Source organism: Clarias gariepinus, chromosome 3, assembly GCF_024256425.1.
Source record: "Clarias gariepinus isolate MV-2021 ecotype Netherlands chromosome 3, CGAR_prim_01v2, whole genome shotgun sequence".
NCBI classification, from domain to species: Eukaryota; Metazoa; Chordata; class Actinopteri; order Siluriformes; family Clariidae; genus Clarias; species Clarias gariepinus.
Window position 1 is genome coordinate 18,911,785 of NC_071102.1, and position 19,771 is coordinate 18,931,555.

The 19,771-nt window shown below is 43.6% G+C and overlaps 1 protein-coding gene and 1 long non-coding RNA gene across 8 annotated transcripts; one reads left to right on the forward strand and one right to left on the reverse strand.

Moving 5' to 3' along the window:
• The first annotated feature begins 1,726 nt into the window (after nt 1–1,726).
• Nucleotides 1,727–3,657, forward strand: LOC128519588 (uncharacterized). The gene is made up of 2 exons (XR_008357863.1): nt 1,727–1,928; nt 2,301–3,657. It is a non-coding gene; the product is annotated as an uncharacterized LOC128519588 (long non-coding RNA).
• A 1,384-nt stretch (nt 3,658–5,041) lies between these two features.
• Nucleotides 5,042–19,135, reverse strand: LOC128518366 (KAT8 regulatory NSL complex subunit 1). 7 transcript variants are annotated; one of them, XM_053491447.1, is made up of 13 exons: nt 17,737–19,135; nt 17,019–17,160; nt 16,847–16,935; nt 16,591–16,732; nt 15,741–15,885; nt 14,436–14,633; nt 13,769–13,884; nt 13,558–13,679; nt 10,592–10,712; nt 10,341–10,444; nt 5,740–5,794; nt 5,609–5,650; nt 5,043–5,301 (listed from the first exon to the last, which is right to left on the reverse strand). In XM_053491447.1, exons 1-13 carry the CDS (start codon nt 18,996–18,998, stop codon nt 5,293–5,295), a joined length of 2,547 nt encoding a protein of 848 aa, XP_053347422.1. In that variant the 5' UTR covers nt 18,999–19,135; the 3' UTR covers nt 5,043–5,292. The 7 variants fall into 7 exon arrangements, with proteins under 7 accessions (XP_053347419.1, XP_053347422.1, XP_053347423.1 ...); XM_053491444.1 differs by having other exon boundaries at nt 5,042–5,650; XM_053491442.1 differs by lacking the exons at nt 5,043–5,301; nt 5,609–5,650; nt 5,740–5,794 and adding exons at nt 8,894–9,353; nt 9,645–9,777 and having other exon boundaries at nt 16,847–16,926.
• Nucleotides 19,136–19,771: the final 636 nt, after the last annotated feature.

Consider the following 19,771-nt stretch of genomic DNA (forward strand, 5'->3'; position numbering starts at 1 on the left):
ACTCCACACAGCATCCATCTCACTCACTCATCTATACGAGTATGGAACTTCAAATGTTCAAAATGAAATAAATAAATAGGACATGATAAAATAAATAACTTTATGAATAAATAAAACACATATATGTAATATGAGAATGATATTGAGAAATAATGTAACATATTTTGAAAAAATAGCTTATTATTGTGAAATATGTTGCACTCTGCTATATAAATTTACTTATTATTATGAAATAATATTTCATGGTCATTAATTTTTTTACCAATAAAAGAGATTATTGCAGAGGCATTTTGTTTATTTTATGCTGTTTTAATTTCAAAATGTAATTTTTTAAAGTCAGGTTTTTTTTAAAAATCCCGTTTTCACGATGGCCTATTTATTTCATAATGCGACTTTTCAGCAGAATGACTTTGTCTGTCAATCAAGAGCGATAGGGCGGAGCCAGCTAAAACATTTAAACATGATTGGTTGCTCCTTTATTCAGACGTAAGTAATAGCGCATGAAGTATCGAGTTAGGTCTAATGTTGCAATACATAATCTGTGCAGTAGGTGGCAGTACAGTGTCTACTGGTAAATTATCCCTCTCTATCTGATCTGCTAAAATGAGCAGCACTGGCTGAAGTTCACACCAGTCCGCCATCTTCCATGACTTTTGACTTAGCACACAACTTACTAGTATAAAAATATAACTCAATACAGAAATAAATGCTTTTTAAGTATATTATTTAAAGTATCACTGAACATACACTACTGTTCAAGTTTTAGAACACTTTCTAACTCCATGATCGTTTCTGATTTTAATTTTTCCTTTTTACATTGTAAAGGAATGCTAAAGGTATCCAAAAAATGCATTAATCTCCTTTGATCAGTTGATATTGAGATGTTTCTGCTACTTCTGCTCTGTAAAGACTTCATAATGCCTCTAATCTGAGGTGCTGTTAATTGGTCATTTTTCAGGCTGATAACTCTAAATGAACTTCTCGTCTGCTGCAGAGGTGGGTTTCGGTCTCGTCCTCCTGGGATCAGTGTTGCCAACTCGTCAGTAAGGAAAGTAGCTATTGGCTGCTTTTTTTTTACCATAAATGGCAGTTTGTTTTGTGTGAAACTATTGTAAGGCTTTGCCTTTTGTGTATGTTTCTGAGTTGACATGTGTTTTTTTATATCGCAAAGTTTGGCATAAAAACTCTCAGTCAATTTCTGAGAGTATAGTTTTGACTGAGACATGATGAACTAGCGAGCTATATGTTTATGCTAAAGTCACAGAGAAGCACACACACAGTGGATGAGGTAAGTAATGAGGCTGTTTGAGTCAACGGCGGATTCGCGCGGGGGTGGCGGGGGGACTCCTGCGAGAGGACAGGCCTGTCTGTGAGTGCTTTGGGACGGGGGAGGGGCCGGCGGCGGCAGCTGCTGTGACAAGTTGAGAAGAGTCAGTACAGACACATCAGAGTCTCCAAAAGTCTCCAGTAACACAAGAAAAAGTCGCCAGATTTGTCGCTAGTCGCTTTTTAAAAAAATTGTCGCTAGAGGGATTTAAAAAGTCGCTAAATATAGCGACAAAGTCGCTAAGTTGGCAACACTGCCTGGGATGGCCTTCATGAGAGCCAGTTTTATTATGGTGCTTAACGGCTGAATCTGGGGCGGGGCTGCACGTGTCGCCCCGCCCACATAGGTTCTCATTAGTTATAAGTAAATCACTAGGTGTGTTCGAGCTCATGCTGCGCTGTGCAGTTCGATCGGCGAGATTAGCCGGAAGCAGTCGGAGAGGAGCTGAAAACGAAGCCGTCAAGTCGGACACGTTGGGGATCTCGTTGCCTCCTTAAACATGGCAGATCACGTGGCGTTTGCCTACTTTATTGCAGATGAACTGGAAGCTATAGAAATACCTTTTTTTGATGGAAGAAATGCAGCAGGATGAACAACGACGGTAAGTTTATAAACAATATATGTGCATGTGTAAATCATTTAATTTTAAAGTTACTGAACAAATACTGTTTTACAAATCAAGCTCATATATAATCAAATTATGTTTTAAGACAGTTAATATAATTTAGTCTGTAAGACTTACTAGTAAAATTGTATGAAAGTGCAACAAATGCAAGGCAAGAGCTCTGAAGTGTCACCTCAAAGTGCATTTTGAAATTGTAACTGAAAATAAGAGGCAATTTATAACATTGGAAAGATGACAATAAAAGTACATAGACATTTGCTTGAAACAGAATAAGCTTTATTTGCCATGTTTTCAAGAAGGTTTTAGTAACTATATAATTTGCTCTTGTTGTCTTCCAATTTTCCTTAGCTCCTCCACAACAGTTCCCAAACTGGTCAACATCTTTTTTTTTCAAAAGATCGTCTGCGCCTCTCTTTTAGTTGACGCCATCTCTTCAGGTCCAGCCTTACAAGGGACTCAAGCACAGCTGTTCTTCGTTCTGCATGCGCTTCATATGCCTCAAAAAATTGTGAGGATCTCTGCCTCCTGGCCATGCTTGTACTGGCAGAGGTCCCCGGCTGCTCGTCTACAGAAGCACCTGCTGCCTGAGCTTGAGGAAGAGAGATTGATGGAGGCCTGTTTTGAGAAGGTGGATCTTCCACACATAGAGGAGTAGAGCAGATAGTTCCAGGTGGTGCAGTTCCTATTCCAGAGGACCCAAATAGCTCATCCATTTGCTGCACAAAAAGCACAATGTGATACGAAAGTGACTTTGTAATAAGATGCAAAATGATCTTATACAGTGCAGTCTTAGACTTACTGTGTAGTACTCCCAGGTTTGCTTTCCCTCCCCAGTTGCACAGCGGCGATCCTTAACTCTTTTGTAAGTAGTTAACATGTTGGTTAACTTTTTTCTAATTTTTTCACTTGACAAGGTGTATCCTTTTTGTGAAAAAGTAGTTTGTAGCTTTTTATAAAAAGCAGTTTTGTTGCGGAAGTACAGTTGCTGATAAGTTTTTGTAAGGTCCAAAAGTAGCAACGTCATTTTGTGTGTGATTTCTGAAAAAAAGTTTTTTACCACTGCAAACACATGCATCTTTTTTCCAGTCTTAGGTGCCATACCTTGTGATTCAGGGCGGTCTATCTGGACGGAGGATGGGTTTCTGGCTCCTGAAGGATTACCACCCACTGCATCGGTTTTTAGGGTGGTAGTCGGTAGGTCCTGGCTAATAGGTGTCTGTTGCACAGGGCACTGGCTGGTTGATGGTTTCACAAAACTGAGATTTAGGGGTACAGGTGACTCAGTGGAGGTAGAGGGACATAGAGAAGGAGGTGGGGGAACACTGCAGCACAAGCTAGATCGCTGATACTGTAGGAGCTATTTAGAGAGAAAGCTGAAAATTTAGTTGTCACTTATGTGTCCAGTATGTGTTTGTTCATCACAAGTGTTTACCTTGTTTTGTGTCAACGGCTGTAACTTTTGCCATGACATCAGAGAGGAACATCTGGGGAAATGCTCAAAACTATCACACAGTCCTCTCTCTGGAACTTTCTTGAAGGTCTCCATTGACTATGCCTTTCTAAACTTGTTTTGTGATTTGTTTTTATTTTTGTCTTTGCATTTAAGAATTTATAGCCATTAGAATGTTGCCTGTTGTTAAGATACCTGTACCACTGCTGTTGTTTTGTTGAAAAATTTAATAAAAATCACACAAATCATTGTTAACTTGTATTTATTCCAGTTCTTCCATTTACTTACCAGTTTTCATTCTTTCTGCAATTTCCTTGGAAACCTTAAGTAATATGTAAAGGTTCTTCCTTTGCTGTCCTTCACATTCATTGTTATATTATTCATTTTGTTTTTTCTTGCACTTGTTAATGCATGGTCTTTATATATGCGAAATGAGAGACCATGGGACTATACTCAAGGTGTGTGAAGCTACCGAGAAAAATCATAGCTGCACAAGCACAATGTATTTGTCTTTATTATAATTTATACCAGTGTATAAAAGTGATCTAAATGTTGTATTTTTCACTGGACAATGCACACTAGCACAATGCAACACATGCAAGTGAAGCAGCAACTACAGATTTCAGCATCATTCAATGTTGACCACATTACATTAAAATCTCTGTGACATTTTAGTTATTCCATTAAAAATATTACTTAAATATGCAGCTGAATACTATAAGTGGTCTGTATGAAAAAAGTACAATAAACTTATGCACAAATCCAACATAAAGAATTTAAAGGAAAAAAATCACGAAATGGCATGCAAATTGATTTAGTATGCAATTATATGGATTAAGGCACGAAAGACTCGTGATCATCGTCATGTGGTGAATGTGGCCAATCATGAGAAGCTGTGACGTCATCACAGCCTGGCGCAGTCGCTCCTGAAATGCTGCGCTGGCTGAGCAAGCCGGCTGTACTCGAAACGCTCTCGCGTTACTTTGATGCCACACGTGAACATCACGTGGCGTCGGCGCCGGTTCAAGTCGGACAAAATTTCTAACCGGCATGCACTACTTCAAGTCAGCCGGCGATCGGTCTGTGCAGCGCCGCATGAAGTCGAACGCACCTACTGACATCGACGCAACGTTCCTCCCACAACTCCTCTCATTGGTTAGTGAAATGGATTGAAGTCGCTGCCACGATAAACAGGAAATGCAGTTGGAAACAATACTTATGAATTATACATTTTATACAAACGCTAAATCCTTTGATTATTTATTCAGCTTTTAGATGCGTACAAATATCACTTTATTTTTTTTTATGTACGCTTATGACTGGTTTGTGGTTACATACATTTACAAGCGAGACTTATCTTTCCGCTGTTTAATTCTCCCATTTCTGGCAACCCGTGACTATAAATCAAAATGTCAACCAATCGAGTTCATTTACAGCTAAAAATAGTGTTAATAAAATAAATAAATGTGGAATATTCTCAGCAAGAGTATCCACTATGTTATTAAATTAATAAATAGAAAAGGGTTGTTAAACATCAGAATTGTTTATAAATACAAACATTTATGACACATTAATGAATTATGATGACACATAAATGAATTTCACTGTTATTTATTTAAAATGATTCTGTTCACAGTTATTTCTGATAGAGGAGAAAGCAGGTATTTATACATCTCTCTGTAGTCAAGCATTAATTCTCCCTTCCAATTGAATAATGGCACGTGAAACAGCAGTCTGGGTCCTCTGTGCCATCAGAAAATCCTCTGAGACAACCACGTTTCCCATTCCGTAATAACCAGGTCTTGAATAACGTTTTACACATTTTACATTCTTTCATTTCAAAAGGCACTCATAATTCAGCCCTTGATGTTTCACTCCAATTTTCCCAGTTCACAACACCTGTAGCCAAAAATACACACAAAGCAGAACTCATCTGGGATTGTTAGCCATGATACAGCTTTAAAAATACAATAAGCAAAATTACATTTAAAAAAATAGACTGTTTACGGTCAAGCTATACATAGTGTGCCTTCTGTCTGAACTGGGTCCTGTTCACAACTGCACTAAAGCAACTGCAAGTAAGCGAAAGATTCATGTAGGCAGCATCTCCATCCTGTAGCATTACTTCCAAGAGTATCATTTCCAAGATCTTCGTGGGTAACTGGAAAGTATATGGAAAAGGTTTAACAGCACTTAAGAGACTTACATCCAAAAGTTGCAACTCAGGAGTCATGATTGCCTTTTGTGCCTAAAAAGGATAGCAGAGAAGACATGTAATTCTACACATGTTAAGAGAATATGACTAAAAAAAACTCATATTAAGTGTAATTAAATTACATTATTTTCAGTTTCTCTCTTGAGTCTCTTTGTTGCACGTCTTGCTTCTTCAGACCTGTAATGAAATGTAGAAAAGAGAGGTATGTTTATATTATGTAATAAAAGTTTTCAAAATAATAAGTGCTACGCCTTTAAAATAAAAAAATGACTGATTTTTATTAAACGTACAAAAGTTACTCTTTGTGCTTTTGTTCATGACCCTAAATAGATTAAAAACTAAAGCGATTGTGCATATCGCAATATGTACATTTACAATAATTCAATCATTTTTATTGTATTGCACAGGCCTAGTATGTATAATGTAAAAGTGACACCTCAGCAAAATGTTTAGTGCTAGTTCATAAAATGTAGAGAAATAAAGGAAAGACAATAAACCTCAAGGTAAAATTCTCCAAAAGAAGCAAACACCACCATCTCCTAATACCAGGCATGTCTGTCTGAGGGGAAAAAAGTATACTTTCTAATTACTTTCTATTTATATGGCAAATATACATTAGAGTTTTTAGTCACCTCTGTAAAATCAAAGTCCCCTGTGTTTGCAAAGCTCAGGAAATACTGGAATTGTAAACATTACAAATACATTTGTTCTATACTGGATCAAAATCTAGTAAAAAAAAAAAAAAAAAGAAAGAAATCTGCTCTATAAACTTACCAGCAGGACAAAGATTCAAGATTTAAAGAACTTTATTAATCCCAGAGGGAAATTGCTAATAAACAACAGACAAGCGATGAAGATGGGATGCCACAGTTGATGTAGCCATAAACACAGTCAATCTACCATGAAAAACAAATGCTTTTACATTTATTCAAATGATTATTGGTACCATATTGTTGACACAGTATTGATACTTAAAAATCAGACATTATTAAAAATCATGCACTGACTATTACTGGCTGGTTTGGCACCATAGTAAACAAACTAAAGTGGCAAAAGGAAAAATGTTAAACTCACCATCATGGTGCACGGCCAACTGGAAATGGTTTTTGATGTGATAGTACACCAACTGTGGCATACATCTGTGTATGGGCAGAAAGGGCAATGGCTGCAGCAGTCTTTATATATATCCGGTGTGCTATATCATTACTACTCTATATGCAATATCAAATATTATGTGCAATATAATCATGGGTGCAATAACAAAAATGTACAAGAGACAATCCTGCACCTTTCTGTACAATCTGTATTTTTTTTAGTTTTCTCTCTCTATTTTTTTTATTGTATTTATATCTGTTTTTCCCCCATTGTATTTGTATCTTTTTAAAATATGAAGCCACTGGAAAAACAATTTCCTTCGGTATTAATAAAGACCTATCTTATCTAAGTTAATTTACTGAGGAAAAAATACAGTTAAACAAACTCAGTAACGTTAGTCCCTTTACAGTTACTGTTGTAATAAATATACACACTTATTATATAAAGGCTCGTTTACATTTTTAGATGGAAAATATATCCATGACATATCACACATGCACTGGGGAAGACACGTCATCTCAAATGCATTAAAAAGCTCTTACAAAAATACTAACAATTACATTTAACAATTTAACTGTAACAAATTAACAATTTACACATAAAATGTAGCAGGTGCACACACTCACCATGCAGCAAAGAACACCGAAAATAAAGGTTTCAACGTTATTACTTTGCCACCAATGAGAAGAGTTGTGGGAGTTACATTATCTCGACATTATTAATTTACCTACAACCAAAGGCATGTGAGTGGAGCAACACGTGCAGCCCCGCCCCAGATTCAGCAACTAATTAGCCTAATCTACATGTCTTTGGACTGGGAGGAAACCGGAGTACCCAGAGGAAACCCACCAAGCACAAAGAGAACATACAAACTCCAGAGACGGGAATTGATCCTGGCTGGGAATTAAGCCCGGACCCTTGAGGTGGTTCTGTTCACAAATCGCCCGCATTTTAAACTTTGTATGAAAAAAAATCTAAATATTGTATAAAAGACTGATTTATGTGAAGATTAATCTATTAAATAGTTTAAGGCCCCCTTAGTAGTGCAGGTGTAACGGCTTTAAAGCTTTACTGATAATACAAAGTTTATCTTTAGGCCATGAATATTCTTTGATCTACGAACAGTTCGGGTAAATAAAGGAGAAAGTCTGTGTACAATAATTCATATTTTATTTTATCTTTACACTGGGAGCACTGTGAATGTTTCAGATCCGCGTGCAGCTTTTTCCTAAAAAAAGGTTTGTATTCGCTGACAGCAGCTTCACTTCAGTACTGCAACACACACACACACACACACACACACACACACAGCCTTGCTTCAAACAACAAACCACGTTCACAATAACACAAATCTCTGTGGAATTAATGTTATGAGTGATGAAAAAGACATGATACTGGAGGTAATAAGTCGTTTCTTTATGTAGAGATAATACAGAACGGAGAGGAGTTTTCTCAGACTGTGTGGACAAACCTCCAGCTCCAGGACACTGGACTAGTAATTAATATACAAAAATAATAGCAAATTAAATATAAAACAACTAGCAACATGTATACACGTTTAGATTGAGTATGAACAAACAAACACAGAGGTGAAGCAGCCAGCAGACCCATGCCTCAGGGAGAGAGAGAGAGAGAGAGAGAGAGAGAGGGAGAGAGAGGGAGGAACAGAGGGAGGAAAAGAGGCAGAACAGAGAGAGGAACAGAGGGAGAGAACAGAGAGAGGAACAGAGGGAGAGAACAGAGGAAGAGAACAGAGAGAGGAACAGAGGGAGAGAACAGAGGAAGAGAACAGAGAGAGGAACAGAGAGAGGAACAGAGGAAGAGAACAGAGAGAGGAACAGAGGGAGAGAACAGAGGAAGAGAACAGAGAGAGGAACAGAGGGAGAGAACAGAGAGAGGAACAGAGGGAGAGAACAGAGAGAGGAACAGAGGGAGAGAACAGAGGAAGAGAACAGAGAGAGGAACAGAAGAAAGCTGCACTCAGGACCCGCTCTCCAGCAGGTATTGGGTGCAGGATGATCAGACGCAGGGTTCAGGGCATCTTTAGGAGACACATGGAGACACATGGAGATGGAGGAGATCTGCGGAACAATGAACAGCAGTACAGCAACACTACTGGATGATCTTCTGGGTGATGATGCTGGAGCTGCCGGCCAAGATGAAGATTTTACAGAAACAGACAGACCAGGTGGAGGTGGGGAGGTCGGGTTAATCAGCATGATTAAATGTCTTAATAAGATGCTTGATGTGAGGAGGATGAAACATTTGGGACGATTCAGAACTAAAACCGTGTGCTGGTTCACAGCAGCGTGGCGCTGACTCTGTTTACTCTGGATGGATTGTGATGAGTGCTGGACAGATGCAGGGAGGACAGGGAGGGTGGTGTTAAAGAAGGCAGGGCGGAGTCTGAGTCCTGAGTGGTGGAGGCGACAGGTTTGTGGCCTCCCGAGTGCAGCTGATGAAGCTGAGGCGTCTGAGGCGAGAGCTCAGCGCTGCCGACCGAGATGCCAGAGTCTGTGCTCTGGCTCCGCCCGCTCACGGTGCACGCATCATCCTCGAGCTCCGCCTCCTCCTCGTCCTGCAGCCACCGGAGCTCCTCCTCCAGCAGGGGGAACGACCTGCGCTCCCACGGCTGCACAGACTGAAATCAAACCCAAAAGCCATTCAGAGGTTCATTTAGCGCTACAGCAGTCAGCAGACTAGACTGTGAGTGACGACTGTTACAGACGCTACACGAGCCGGCGAACACGCTAATGCTAATGGTGCTCCTGACCACACTAGGTGACAGAGGTGCTAAATGTAAATGTACACACACTCCCAGTTCAGTACTTCCTGACTCAATGCTTTGGGTTTCATCATCGCCATGGTAACGCTGCACTCAGGAGGATCAATGGAACATCGAGTGCTCGGTTAAGTACACACTAATACACACCTGCTGTTCATTTTCCATCTGGTACAGGAGCTCGTCTGCGGCAGGGCAGAAGGGGCGACAGGGCGAGCTCCTTCCCTGCCTGGGCTCCGGGGAACACGATGCCCGCTCCGGACCCCTGCAGCTTTTCCCATCCCTGTAAGAGAAGGAGGAGCCGACTCACAGACCGAGGTGTTGGAGCACGACAGACGGGCCTGTATTCCCCCATGGAGATCAGGAATGTGTTTAATTACTCTCACTCTCAGGTTCCACTGCCCCACACTCTCATCCCACAAACCCTCACATGTTCCTAATATCCAAGTGCAAATTTATATTTCAGAAAAAATAAACACTTTTTATAAGCGTATAATAAAAACTCATGAAGGATGTTCAGCGGCAGGCCTGTTAGACGATAACCCAGCCCACAGATTTTGAGGGCGTGGTTAGACGGTGGGTTGTGAATGGAGGGCGGAGTGAGGAGAAGGTAGTGTAAAGAAGAGTGCACACTTGTGTGTGATTAATGAGAAGGGTACTATGTTTCAGCGAACAGCTGTGAGACGATGGAGGTGTGTTGAGTGACTCAAAACTTAAGCAGTGCGTGTGTGTGTGTGTGTGTGAGAGAGAGACAAAAAGTCCTATGAGGTGACAGTGTACATGCAGATTAAACTACTACTACTACTACTATCCTCCTGTCATTTTCCTGTTCCCCCTGATGCTCACCTGCCCCTGTGGCGTCTGCGTGCCCAGCTGCCCCAGCGGCTCCTTTCTCTGCTCTCCCACACGGCGTGCCTCTTTAGAAACACAGCGTCAGACACATCCTCCACCTACACACAGTAGCGGAGATGTATCTCACACATGGATGATGTGAAAGTCTTCTCTAAACCTTGGCTGAGATCCGTGTCTTAGTGATTAAATGGACGTTATTACACACTGCCTGAGGTCATGCTGGAGATGGAGATCTGCACACTTACCTCCGCTTTATGCTCCTGTGCATCTCTACTGAGCTGCTGTGGTGTGTCCAAGTGGTTTGTACACGCACCATCTGAGCCCACATGCTCAGTGTTTCCCCAGACAGAGTCCCGCTCTCTCCAGCTGTACACAAGAACAAGTCTCACTCACACACACACGGAAGGGCACCAGACCTCTAATTAACCCTCCTGTATCTCTCACTTCACTCTTTAGGACTCGTTACATTTGTGACATCGTCAAGATTTAGACTCACAACCTTCCCACAACAGAGTAAACACATTTCTGTCTATTATTTAAAAAGTTAAACACTGATAAATGCTGCTTGCATAAGTATTAGAAAATGTAGTAGGAATTAAGGGTACAGCCCTCTCCTGGCTCAGATTCTATTTGACCAATCGTTATCAGTATGTAGATTTAAATGGTGATTATTCTGCATGCTCTCTAGTGGAGTTTGGTGTTCCACAAGGTTCGGTTTTAGGCCCACTGCTTTTTCCCCTATACATGCTTCCTCTAGGCAACATAATCCATAAACATGGTATTATTTTTTTATTGTTATGCTGACGGCACACAGTTATATGTCTCAGCAAAACCAGATGAGAAAAAACAGCTTACTAAAGTTGAGCAATGTGTGCAGGACATAAGAGATTGGATGCTAATTAACTTCCTTCTACTTAATCCTGATAAGACAGAAGTTCTAGTTATAGAACCGCATTCAGCTAGAAGTAAAATTTTAGATCACACTGTAACTTTAGATGACCAGAATAGCATTCTTTCACTTCGGAAATATTGCCAAGATAAGAAATATACTTTCGCTAAACGATGCAGAAAAACTAGGTTATGCTTTTATCACCTCTAGGTTGGACTATTGTAATGCCTTACTGTCTGGTTGTTCAACTAGATGCATAAACAAGCTTCAGCTATTCCAGAATGCAGCAGCGAGAGTTCTTACTAAAACCAGAAGATACGAGCACATCACCCCTTCCTTATCTTCACTTCATTGGCTCCCCGTGAAATTTCGCATTCATTTTAAAATACTACTCTTGACATATAAAGCATTAAATGGTCTCGCGCCGCAGTATCTGAGTAAACTGCTAGTGTCTTACGATCCGCCATGCCTACTTCGATCAAAGGATGCAGGCTGCTTGTCCGTACCGCGTATTATGAAAACTACTGCTGGGGGCAGAGCTTTTTCTTACAAAGCCCCAAAATTATGGAATAGTTTTCCCACATAGTGTTCGGGACTCAGACACAATCTCAATGTTTAAGTCCAGGCTAAAAACCTATTTATTTAATCAAGCATTTTTATAAATAGATTTGTCTTGGGTAAAGGGGCAGATCTGGGGGACTCATGGAGTATTATGGTGATCTGGTATGTTTAGATGCTGTCTTCCCTATTCTCATCGATCACTCAGGTTTGTTGACGGTCAGGTGATTGTTTGCTTTACATCTCAGGGAGCCCTCATGTCTATGTTTCCTTCTGGCTCTCCCCTTTTAGTTATGCTGTTATAGTTAGTCCTGAACTCTACACTAAATATACATTCAAATTATACATTATGTGACTGTGACCATACCTAATTGTTATCTCTCCTCTTCTGCTCTTTCCTCTTCTGTTCTCTCTCCCCCTCTCTATCTTCCCTATCTCCCCCTCTCTATCTTCCCTATCTCCCCCTGTCTTTCTTCCCTCTCTCTGTCGAGCTACACATGTCGTTCCTGAGCTGCCAGTGATCCAGACTCCCTCTGCACTCGGACCTGTCCCCGCTTCTGGTTGGAGATCTCATCGCATGGGTGCCCCGTGTGTCTCTTTAGAATGCGTCTGGTGTCTGGGGACGGTTTAACTCCATACTCCATTTTACCATAATCTTTACCATAATCGGTTCTGGCCTCGACTGGTGTTGACAGCTGTTTCTCTGAGGACTTGACTTAGCTGCGGTTGCTCGATAGTTCAAGACTGCAATTGTTTCCAATAACTACCTGGACTCCATATTAACATCAATTAACATCAACTGTTATAGCTGAACTGCCTGCCACCTAACACACTGTAGAAATGCAGATCAATTCCTGCTTTCTGTTTCACCCAAATGAGGATGGGTTCCCTGTTGAGTCTGGTTCCTCTCCAGGATTCTTCCTATTACTATCTCAGGGAGTTTTTCCTTGCCACTGTCGCCCGCGGCATGCTCACCAGGGATAATCTGCTTATCTTGATTCATGCACACTTACATTCCATACAAACTTAAATAATTATTTTGATTGTGTAATGCTGCTTTGCGACAATGACAAATGATAAAAGCGATATACAAATAAAATGAAATTAAATTGAATATTCACCCACGTCGGACTAGCACTTGAGGAACATGATGAACGTCCTCAACCCTGATGCTGCCGCCACCGTGTTTCACTGAGGGATGTATGACCTGACCTTCAAGCTTTCACACTGCTTTTGAACACGTCCAAATTCAGTATCTCGCTCAGTCTTTATTTGGCCACTCGAATGCTTCCATGAGAAATATTAAATATTAACACTGTACTCTGTGACTCCTGTTGGCCTCACTGTGACTTCTCGTAACATGTTGTGATGGAATTTGTGGCTTTTGGGTGTCAAGGTACTTTTTTTTGGGTGACTGCTTACTTTTAAACAAAAATTCACAAGTTACGAAACTGCTTAGTTTTCATATTTACTCATTTCCTTCAGACTGACCATTTTAACTGAAGTCTTAATACAAGACAGATGAAGCCCGAGTCTAAATCGACGACACGCCCTCATTATCATAATTAACACTTCTTGTAGATCCTTCCTGGTTGCTGGTTACTGAAGGTTTATAGTGAGACTAACACAAGTTACAGGAATAAACATACAGACAGGAAAATGGTGTTGTTGGTGTGTTTATCACTGGTTTATCACAAGTCTGATAAACTCCAGGGGTTTGACTACAAGTCACGGTATTTGACTGTCTGAAACTGAGATGTATACCTGGGAGTGATGATCTCCTTGTACTGCAGCTTTTGCACCCGTGCTCCCAGTCCAGCCAGTCCCAGAGGCATTACCAGGTTATCGATGTCGAAGGAACTCTCTCCTCGCCTCCTCCGCAACGGCTGCAACCAAAAACCAGCCAATGGATGCAGATTTCATCATTCTGATAAAACACTGATCACATCAGAGAGCTTCGCCCCCTGGGATTTACCTGTGTGGGCGTGTCTGAGGGTGCAGAGGTGCTGTGGAGATGGGAAAGATCTGCTAGTTGCTGATGAAAGAGGCCTGGGCTGACCACACCCCTCTGACTCCTGCAGTTAGAACCGCCTAGAAAGTGCCAAGAGTAAAAGATAAAGATCTTACAGATGAGAGACACAGAGCTCTGTGTAAAGACCAGAACCAGAATCTTGACTCCCTGGTGCACTGAGCTCTCACTGGACACGTAGAGTGTGTGTTTTATTTACCCCATGCCATACCCACTGCTCTAGAGAACGTGGGCGACTAAACTGTCAATCATTTAACACAAACTGCACTAATCATCCCACTTTCAGATCAGAACGCTGCTTATTGTGATCATAACAGGTTCATAAAGCTGCACATCACTTTCTGTGTAAAGATTTTAGTTTCTTTAACTTATTAAGCACAATTAGGGATTAATTCTGTGTTTATTGTGTCTTAGACAAAATAAACTTAGAAAATCTTAGATATTAGAGGGACTAAAGAAGAAAAGCATTGCTCTTTTAAGAGTTCTGTTGTGCTCTGTTTCATCACTGATGGTGTTCTGGTTCGGCTGTGAGGTTTCGCTGGTTTGTCACTTGTTGTATATCTGATATAATCCATGATAAGACATGAATGGTGAGGTTTAAACAGATTATTACCAGACGTGGTGGAGAGTAGAGGCAGTGTGCTTGGCAGACGAGGACATATGAGCCTCCTTCTCGCTCGCCCATGCTTATGCTGCCCCTGACCACGCCTTCCCGTGTACAATGACGTAGCTTCGCCCATCCATCTCACAGCACCGTGGACCCGACGTCCGGCCAGCGGGGGCATCACACAGTGCACCGAGAGGGGGAAGTCTGCACAGGGGTCATGGACAGTCATGTGAACAAACGGTACAGAACGCAAAGAAAATCGCACAGTTCCCCTGGTCACTGTTACAATGATTTCCATTTTTTTGCTGAATAAAAGTCACAATTAATCCAGGACCTAGGGCTGGGCGATATGGCTGAAAACTGTATCACGATATCAGTGTTTCATATCGGTCGATATCGATAATTATTAATATTTTTATGACCCATTTAAAATAAGAGAGAGCAAGAGAGCAAGAGTTTACACAATTATACCCACTTTTGCGGGAGAGAGGTTGATTTTACGGCAGCTGTTTACGGGAGTGTAGTCCAGTGCAGGCAATGCAGTCCAATGTGCGTGAACGCGGAAAAGTGAGATGAGCTGGAATATAGAGCCTGAACCTGTTTTCTTTTAGTAGTTTTTAGATTGATTTAAGTACGGAATCCACCCGGAAGTTTGTAATATCGCCTGACAACGCAGAAAATAAAAGAATGGACATGCATCGACTCGTTAGTCTTTCTCATTACTGCATGGGCATAAATTAACGGGCTGTTGCCCTGCCGCGAGAAACGGCAAAATAAAGCGGGGAAGCTAACACCGCGTTCTAGCAACACACACTCAATCAGGAATTGGACCCAAAATTACATAAGATCCGGCAAAGCGTCGGAAACGGCATGGGCAGACTTAATGACTGAGCAATGTGAAGCGCCATCTTGTCTCCTTTTATACTTCTTGAATCGCGACCGTACTACTTTAGGGTCCTAGTGCCGGTCGAGGAGCAAGTGTGCATGACAGCAACCAAACTAGCTTCGCGACCACTCTTTTCTTCCGACAAAGAATAAAAATTATCCAACTTTTTATCTAACACATTTTTTATTGATATCGATCATGTGTCTATCACGATACATATCGTTATCGTTTTATCGCCCAGCCCTACCAGGACCATAATTTCGGTTCATGTTTAAGACGTCCTACCATCTCTTTGTCGTCTCAGAAACAATCCTCAATAGGACATTAAAGGGTTCAGTATTTCAGTGTGCAGGAACGAGCACTTTATAGAGATGTGTATTACAAAGCTGAATGTGAAACATGTGTGTGTGTGTGTGTGAATTTACCTGAAGGCATGGAGAGAACAGGATGAATCCGCTGATCCAGACCTTTCTGATACGTCCGCGTGGACGTCTCCGCGGCTGGAGGTTGAGGCGGGCCACACAACACACACACGGCAGGGGGCTCACAGCGACATGGAGACGTCACCATCTAGCAGAGAGGGACAGAGCGGGAAGAAAGACGTATACATGACACGGAACAATTCCACATTCACACAGAGGTACATGTTCATTAGCTACACCGAGCAATGATAAGGGACTAAGGATTATACATAATGATATACACTATACAGACAAAAGTATGTGCACCCCTGACTGCCACACCCATACGTCCTGACGGAACACCCTATTCTAAATTTCCTCTCTTTGCTGTTGTAATGCGCTCGTCTTCTAATTTTGCAGTTTTTGTTTTGGTCCCAGATAGCAGGACAGCAACTCTTCCACATCTGTGTACTATCGACTCAAACAGTACCAAGTGTGAAAAAACTTGAAAGAAAAGCTCAGAAAGAAAAAATTGTGAATAAAAGTCCTGGGATAAGCATAGGAAGGTTCTGAGCGACGGGTCGATAGTATCTGATGGAGATTATACACTAAATGAACAGTAAGGAGAACCAAGTGGGATCCTCCATTACGTCCCAGCATGTACTGTGCAAAAAAGAAAAAAAATACAGACGGCTAGTGTACTCAGGCTGCAGAATCTGATACACACACATATGGGCATTGTGAGGGCTGAACCCAAAAAAATAAACAAGGCTCAAACAGCAAAACTAACAGCCAACAGCAGAAAAAGACCCCAACTTTCACCTTCCACCTCGTTCTTGGCTGGATGAATCCCGGGATTTGACCTTTCACTTACCTTGGAGGCGAGCGCAGAACATCCCTCCCAGCGGATAAGCATGTGATGGCACTGTCGCAGTAACGGACGAACCCGTGCAGCAGACGACGTGGGACTGTGTGGAGTTTGGGACGAGGGGGCGGAGTCCTCTGCCAGACGCTTCCTGAGAGGATGACAAACAGCCAGTGACATAATGGACAAGGAGTTAATACCGACCGAATCTATAAGCTCTCCATTGTGGGTGTGTGTGTGTGTGTGTGTGTGTGCGCGCGCTGACCTGAACCTGCAGTCAGGTGGTGCAGGAGAGTGCCTTGGGGCTCTGAGAGGCGTTTCAGGAACAGACTGAACGCCCCTAAACTGTAAAACCTCAAAAACACAATATTTATGAAATTAAATACTCTGATCATGCAATGGTGTGTTATTTAAATCACCTACACTTTTTAAATCACCTTTCTCTGCCTGAGGTGTGTGTAGAGCTCGGTCAGCGCACGAATCCCATACTCCAGCTCGGACACCTGAGCCTGTAGCCACACCCACCGACTCCCTAGCCACGCCCTCTCCTTCATCCACTGCCAGTCTCCACTTATACAGCTGGACAGGAAAAGGAGCATTAAAGACGTTAGAGACGTGGTCAGACATGAGGTACTGAGTTATTAAAGGAAATAAAAGAAATGACAAGTGACAGAAGTGATAACATGAGGCAGTGTAGATTTTCCTTCTCTGTCTAATGGGGAAGAGACGACTCCTAACTGGTGCTGCGTCTGGTGCAGCACAACACACCAGCCCAATTACACTCTGTGCAGTGCAGTGTAAAGGAGTAAAATGGTGAAAAATTTTGTGTGTGTAATAAGTAAAAAACTGTATAAGTAAAAAAAAAATGTAAAGCTGCATTCGCAAGATTTAAAATAAATAAATTAAAAAGTGCTGTAACCTTGTCCCTTTTTAAATGAACTACTTTTATTCAATCATGCTTTTCTCTGTAAATCATTATTGTTGTTGTTTGCAGAGGTGTAAAAGCAGCCTCGTTATGGGTTCGTTATGGGTTCTAGTAAACTGACTCTTCCCTTCTGACCCACTGGGTTACAGGTTCGACCCCCTGCTGTAAACAGTGTAAGGTGTGATGTTCATGTATAGGTACACCACGCACTGTCCTGCTCTGATTCTCACCCTGATCGGCCTCCTCTCCCCTCTTCCTCCTCCTCTTCCTCCTCCTCATCTTCCTCTTCCTCCTCCTCCTCTTCCTCACTGTCACTGCCTCCCCCGGAGCTGCTGGCGGTCTGGTCCGAGTCCAGGGCGCCCCCAGCCGTGCGCAGAGCCTCAGTGCAGCTGCGCGTTAGGCGGCGGATGTCGGCCGAGCTCGGGGTCACGGCGGCTCTGCGCAGGTCCTCCAGCTGCTGCGTGACGTGTCGCTCCACCTGTTTCACCTGCACTGCCTGGAGGCGGCGCCACAACGTGTCCGTTCTCTCTCTGAGCTGCACCTGCCGCTTCTTGGCCTCCACTTGGGCCGCCTCGACCTGCCCCGACCCCGGTCCAGGGGCATCACCGGCTGCGGCTGCCCCCGCGCGCGCACGGCCGTTCACAGCTGGGCCGCCCTTACCCGACCCGCCCTTACCCGACCCGCCTTCGCGGCTGAGCTGGGGTGTCTGCTGTGTTCGAGGCGTGCCCTGCCCGTGGTGTGAGAGCGGAGTCACGGGGACACCGGCTGCACTCGTTCCCTCGGTAGAGGCCAGGAAGGAGCGCATGCGGTACAGCCTCACGCGCCCTTTGGCCGTCCTGCAGCCGCGCCGCTCTCCGTTAATCACACCGCCAGCACCTTCCACCTCACACGTCACACTCACACCCCCAGCTCCCCGCGGCCGTCTCGGTGTAACCCGGACACAGCCGGTGTGAGGGTCCGAGCCGCCGCAGTGCAACACCGCCTCCTCCGCCGCGCTCGTCCCGGAGAAACACGCCCTCTTCGAGGCCCCGCTGTAACTGCATCCCCGGCGTTTGCTGACCGCCGCTTCGGAGTCCCGACACTCCCAATCGCCGGTGTGACACGCGCCTCTCCGCGCCGCGGACCCGGTTCCCCGCGCACACCGCGGCCCGCCGCCCTCTCCATCGGCGTTAAAGCCGCGCGGATCCTCGCCTCTCACCGGCGCCGCGCTCCGTCTGCAGCACCGGGAGTCTCCGCGTGCCGCCTGTTGTTCCTGCGTGACCGTGCTGTCTGCGCTCGCGCTGCGTGTCGCGCCGGCGGGATCACAGGTGGCGCTCTCCCACTCACCGATCGCACGGGCCTCGGTGATCTCTCCACCGCCGTTTCCGTTCACGAGCCCTCCTCCTCCTCCTCCACCTCCTCCTCCGCAGCAGCAGCTCTGCGGACCCCCCGCCCCGGGCCCGCCGCCGCCGCCGCTCGCGCTCATTCCGGTGCGGCTGCAGTAGTAATGCATCCTCGGTCTGTCCGCATGGCCGCACAGCGCGCGCCGAGACACCGCGGACTCCCGGTTCGAGACAGGTGTGCTTTATGTTCGAGAGGAGGACGGGTTTTCCCGAGCTGCCCGTCTCTCTGCCCGTCTCCAACACTCGGTGCGTTTAACGCGCATGCGCCATCCTCTGGCCCAGCCTTAAACGCAGGGAGGAATCCTGAGCAGATCACTAGAGCTCACATTCGGGAATCTTTGGGTTTGTGCACATCACAGACTCTTCGTTTACTGATAATAAATATGTCTAATTCTAGAGGTGTGTGTGTGTGTGTATTTTTTGGTATATCCGTGCGGAGGTTCTGTGTAGCAGCACATCAGTGTTTCATTTGATTTATTTGCCTGAGTTAGGATCAGACATGATGCAGAGAGCTCAACACTCAAACCTCCTTACACACCAGTTATTATAGGATAACAACTCACACACTTCAAGATATTCAGTATCACAATTAATTAAAACAATTAATCAAGCTAATAATAAAATCCATCCATTCATCTATCTAGGAACCTCTGCAGACCAAGAGACCGCGGAGACCAGTGATGATTACTATTGTATATATCCTCATTTTATGACTGTGCTAGGACCTTAGGTTAATACTCACATTCACATTCTTTGGGCAACTTGGGAACGCCAATTAGCCTAACATACATGTCTTTGGACTGTGGGAGGAAACCGGCGTACCCGCAGGAAACCCTCCAAGCACAGGGAAAACATGCAAACTGCACACACACACACACACACA

Excerpts from the sequence above, each read along its gene's own strand:
- LOC128518366 (XM_053491441.1), bottom strand. The coding sequence starts at position 18,998 with ATGCATTACTACTGCAGCCGCACCGGAATGAGCGCGAGCGGCGGCGGC. Across the intron at positions 15,886-16,590 it reads GTTCTGCGCTCGCCTCCAAG|ATGGTGACGTCTCCATGTCG; the intron begins GTAAGTGAAAGG and ends CCTCTCTGCTAG. Across the intron at positions 13,885-14,435 it reads TCTACTCTCCACCACGTCTG|GCGGTTCTAACTGCAGGAGT; the intron begins GTAATAATCTGT and ends GGCACTTTCTAG.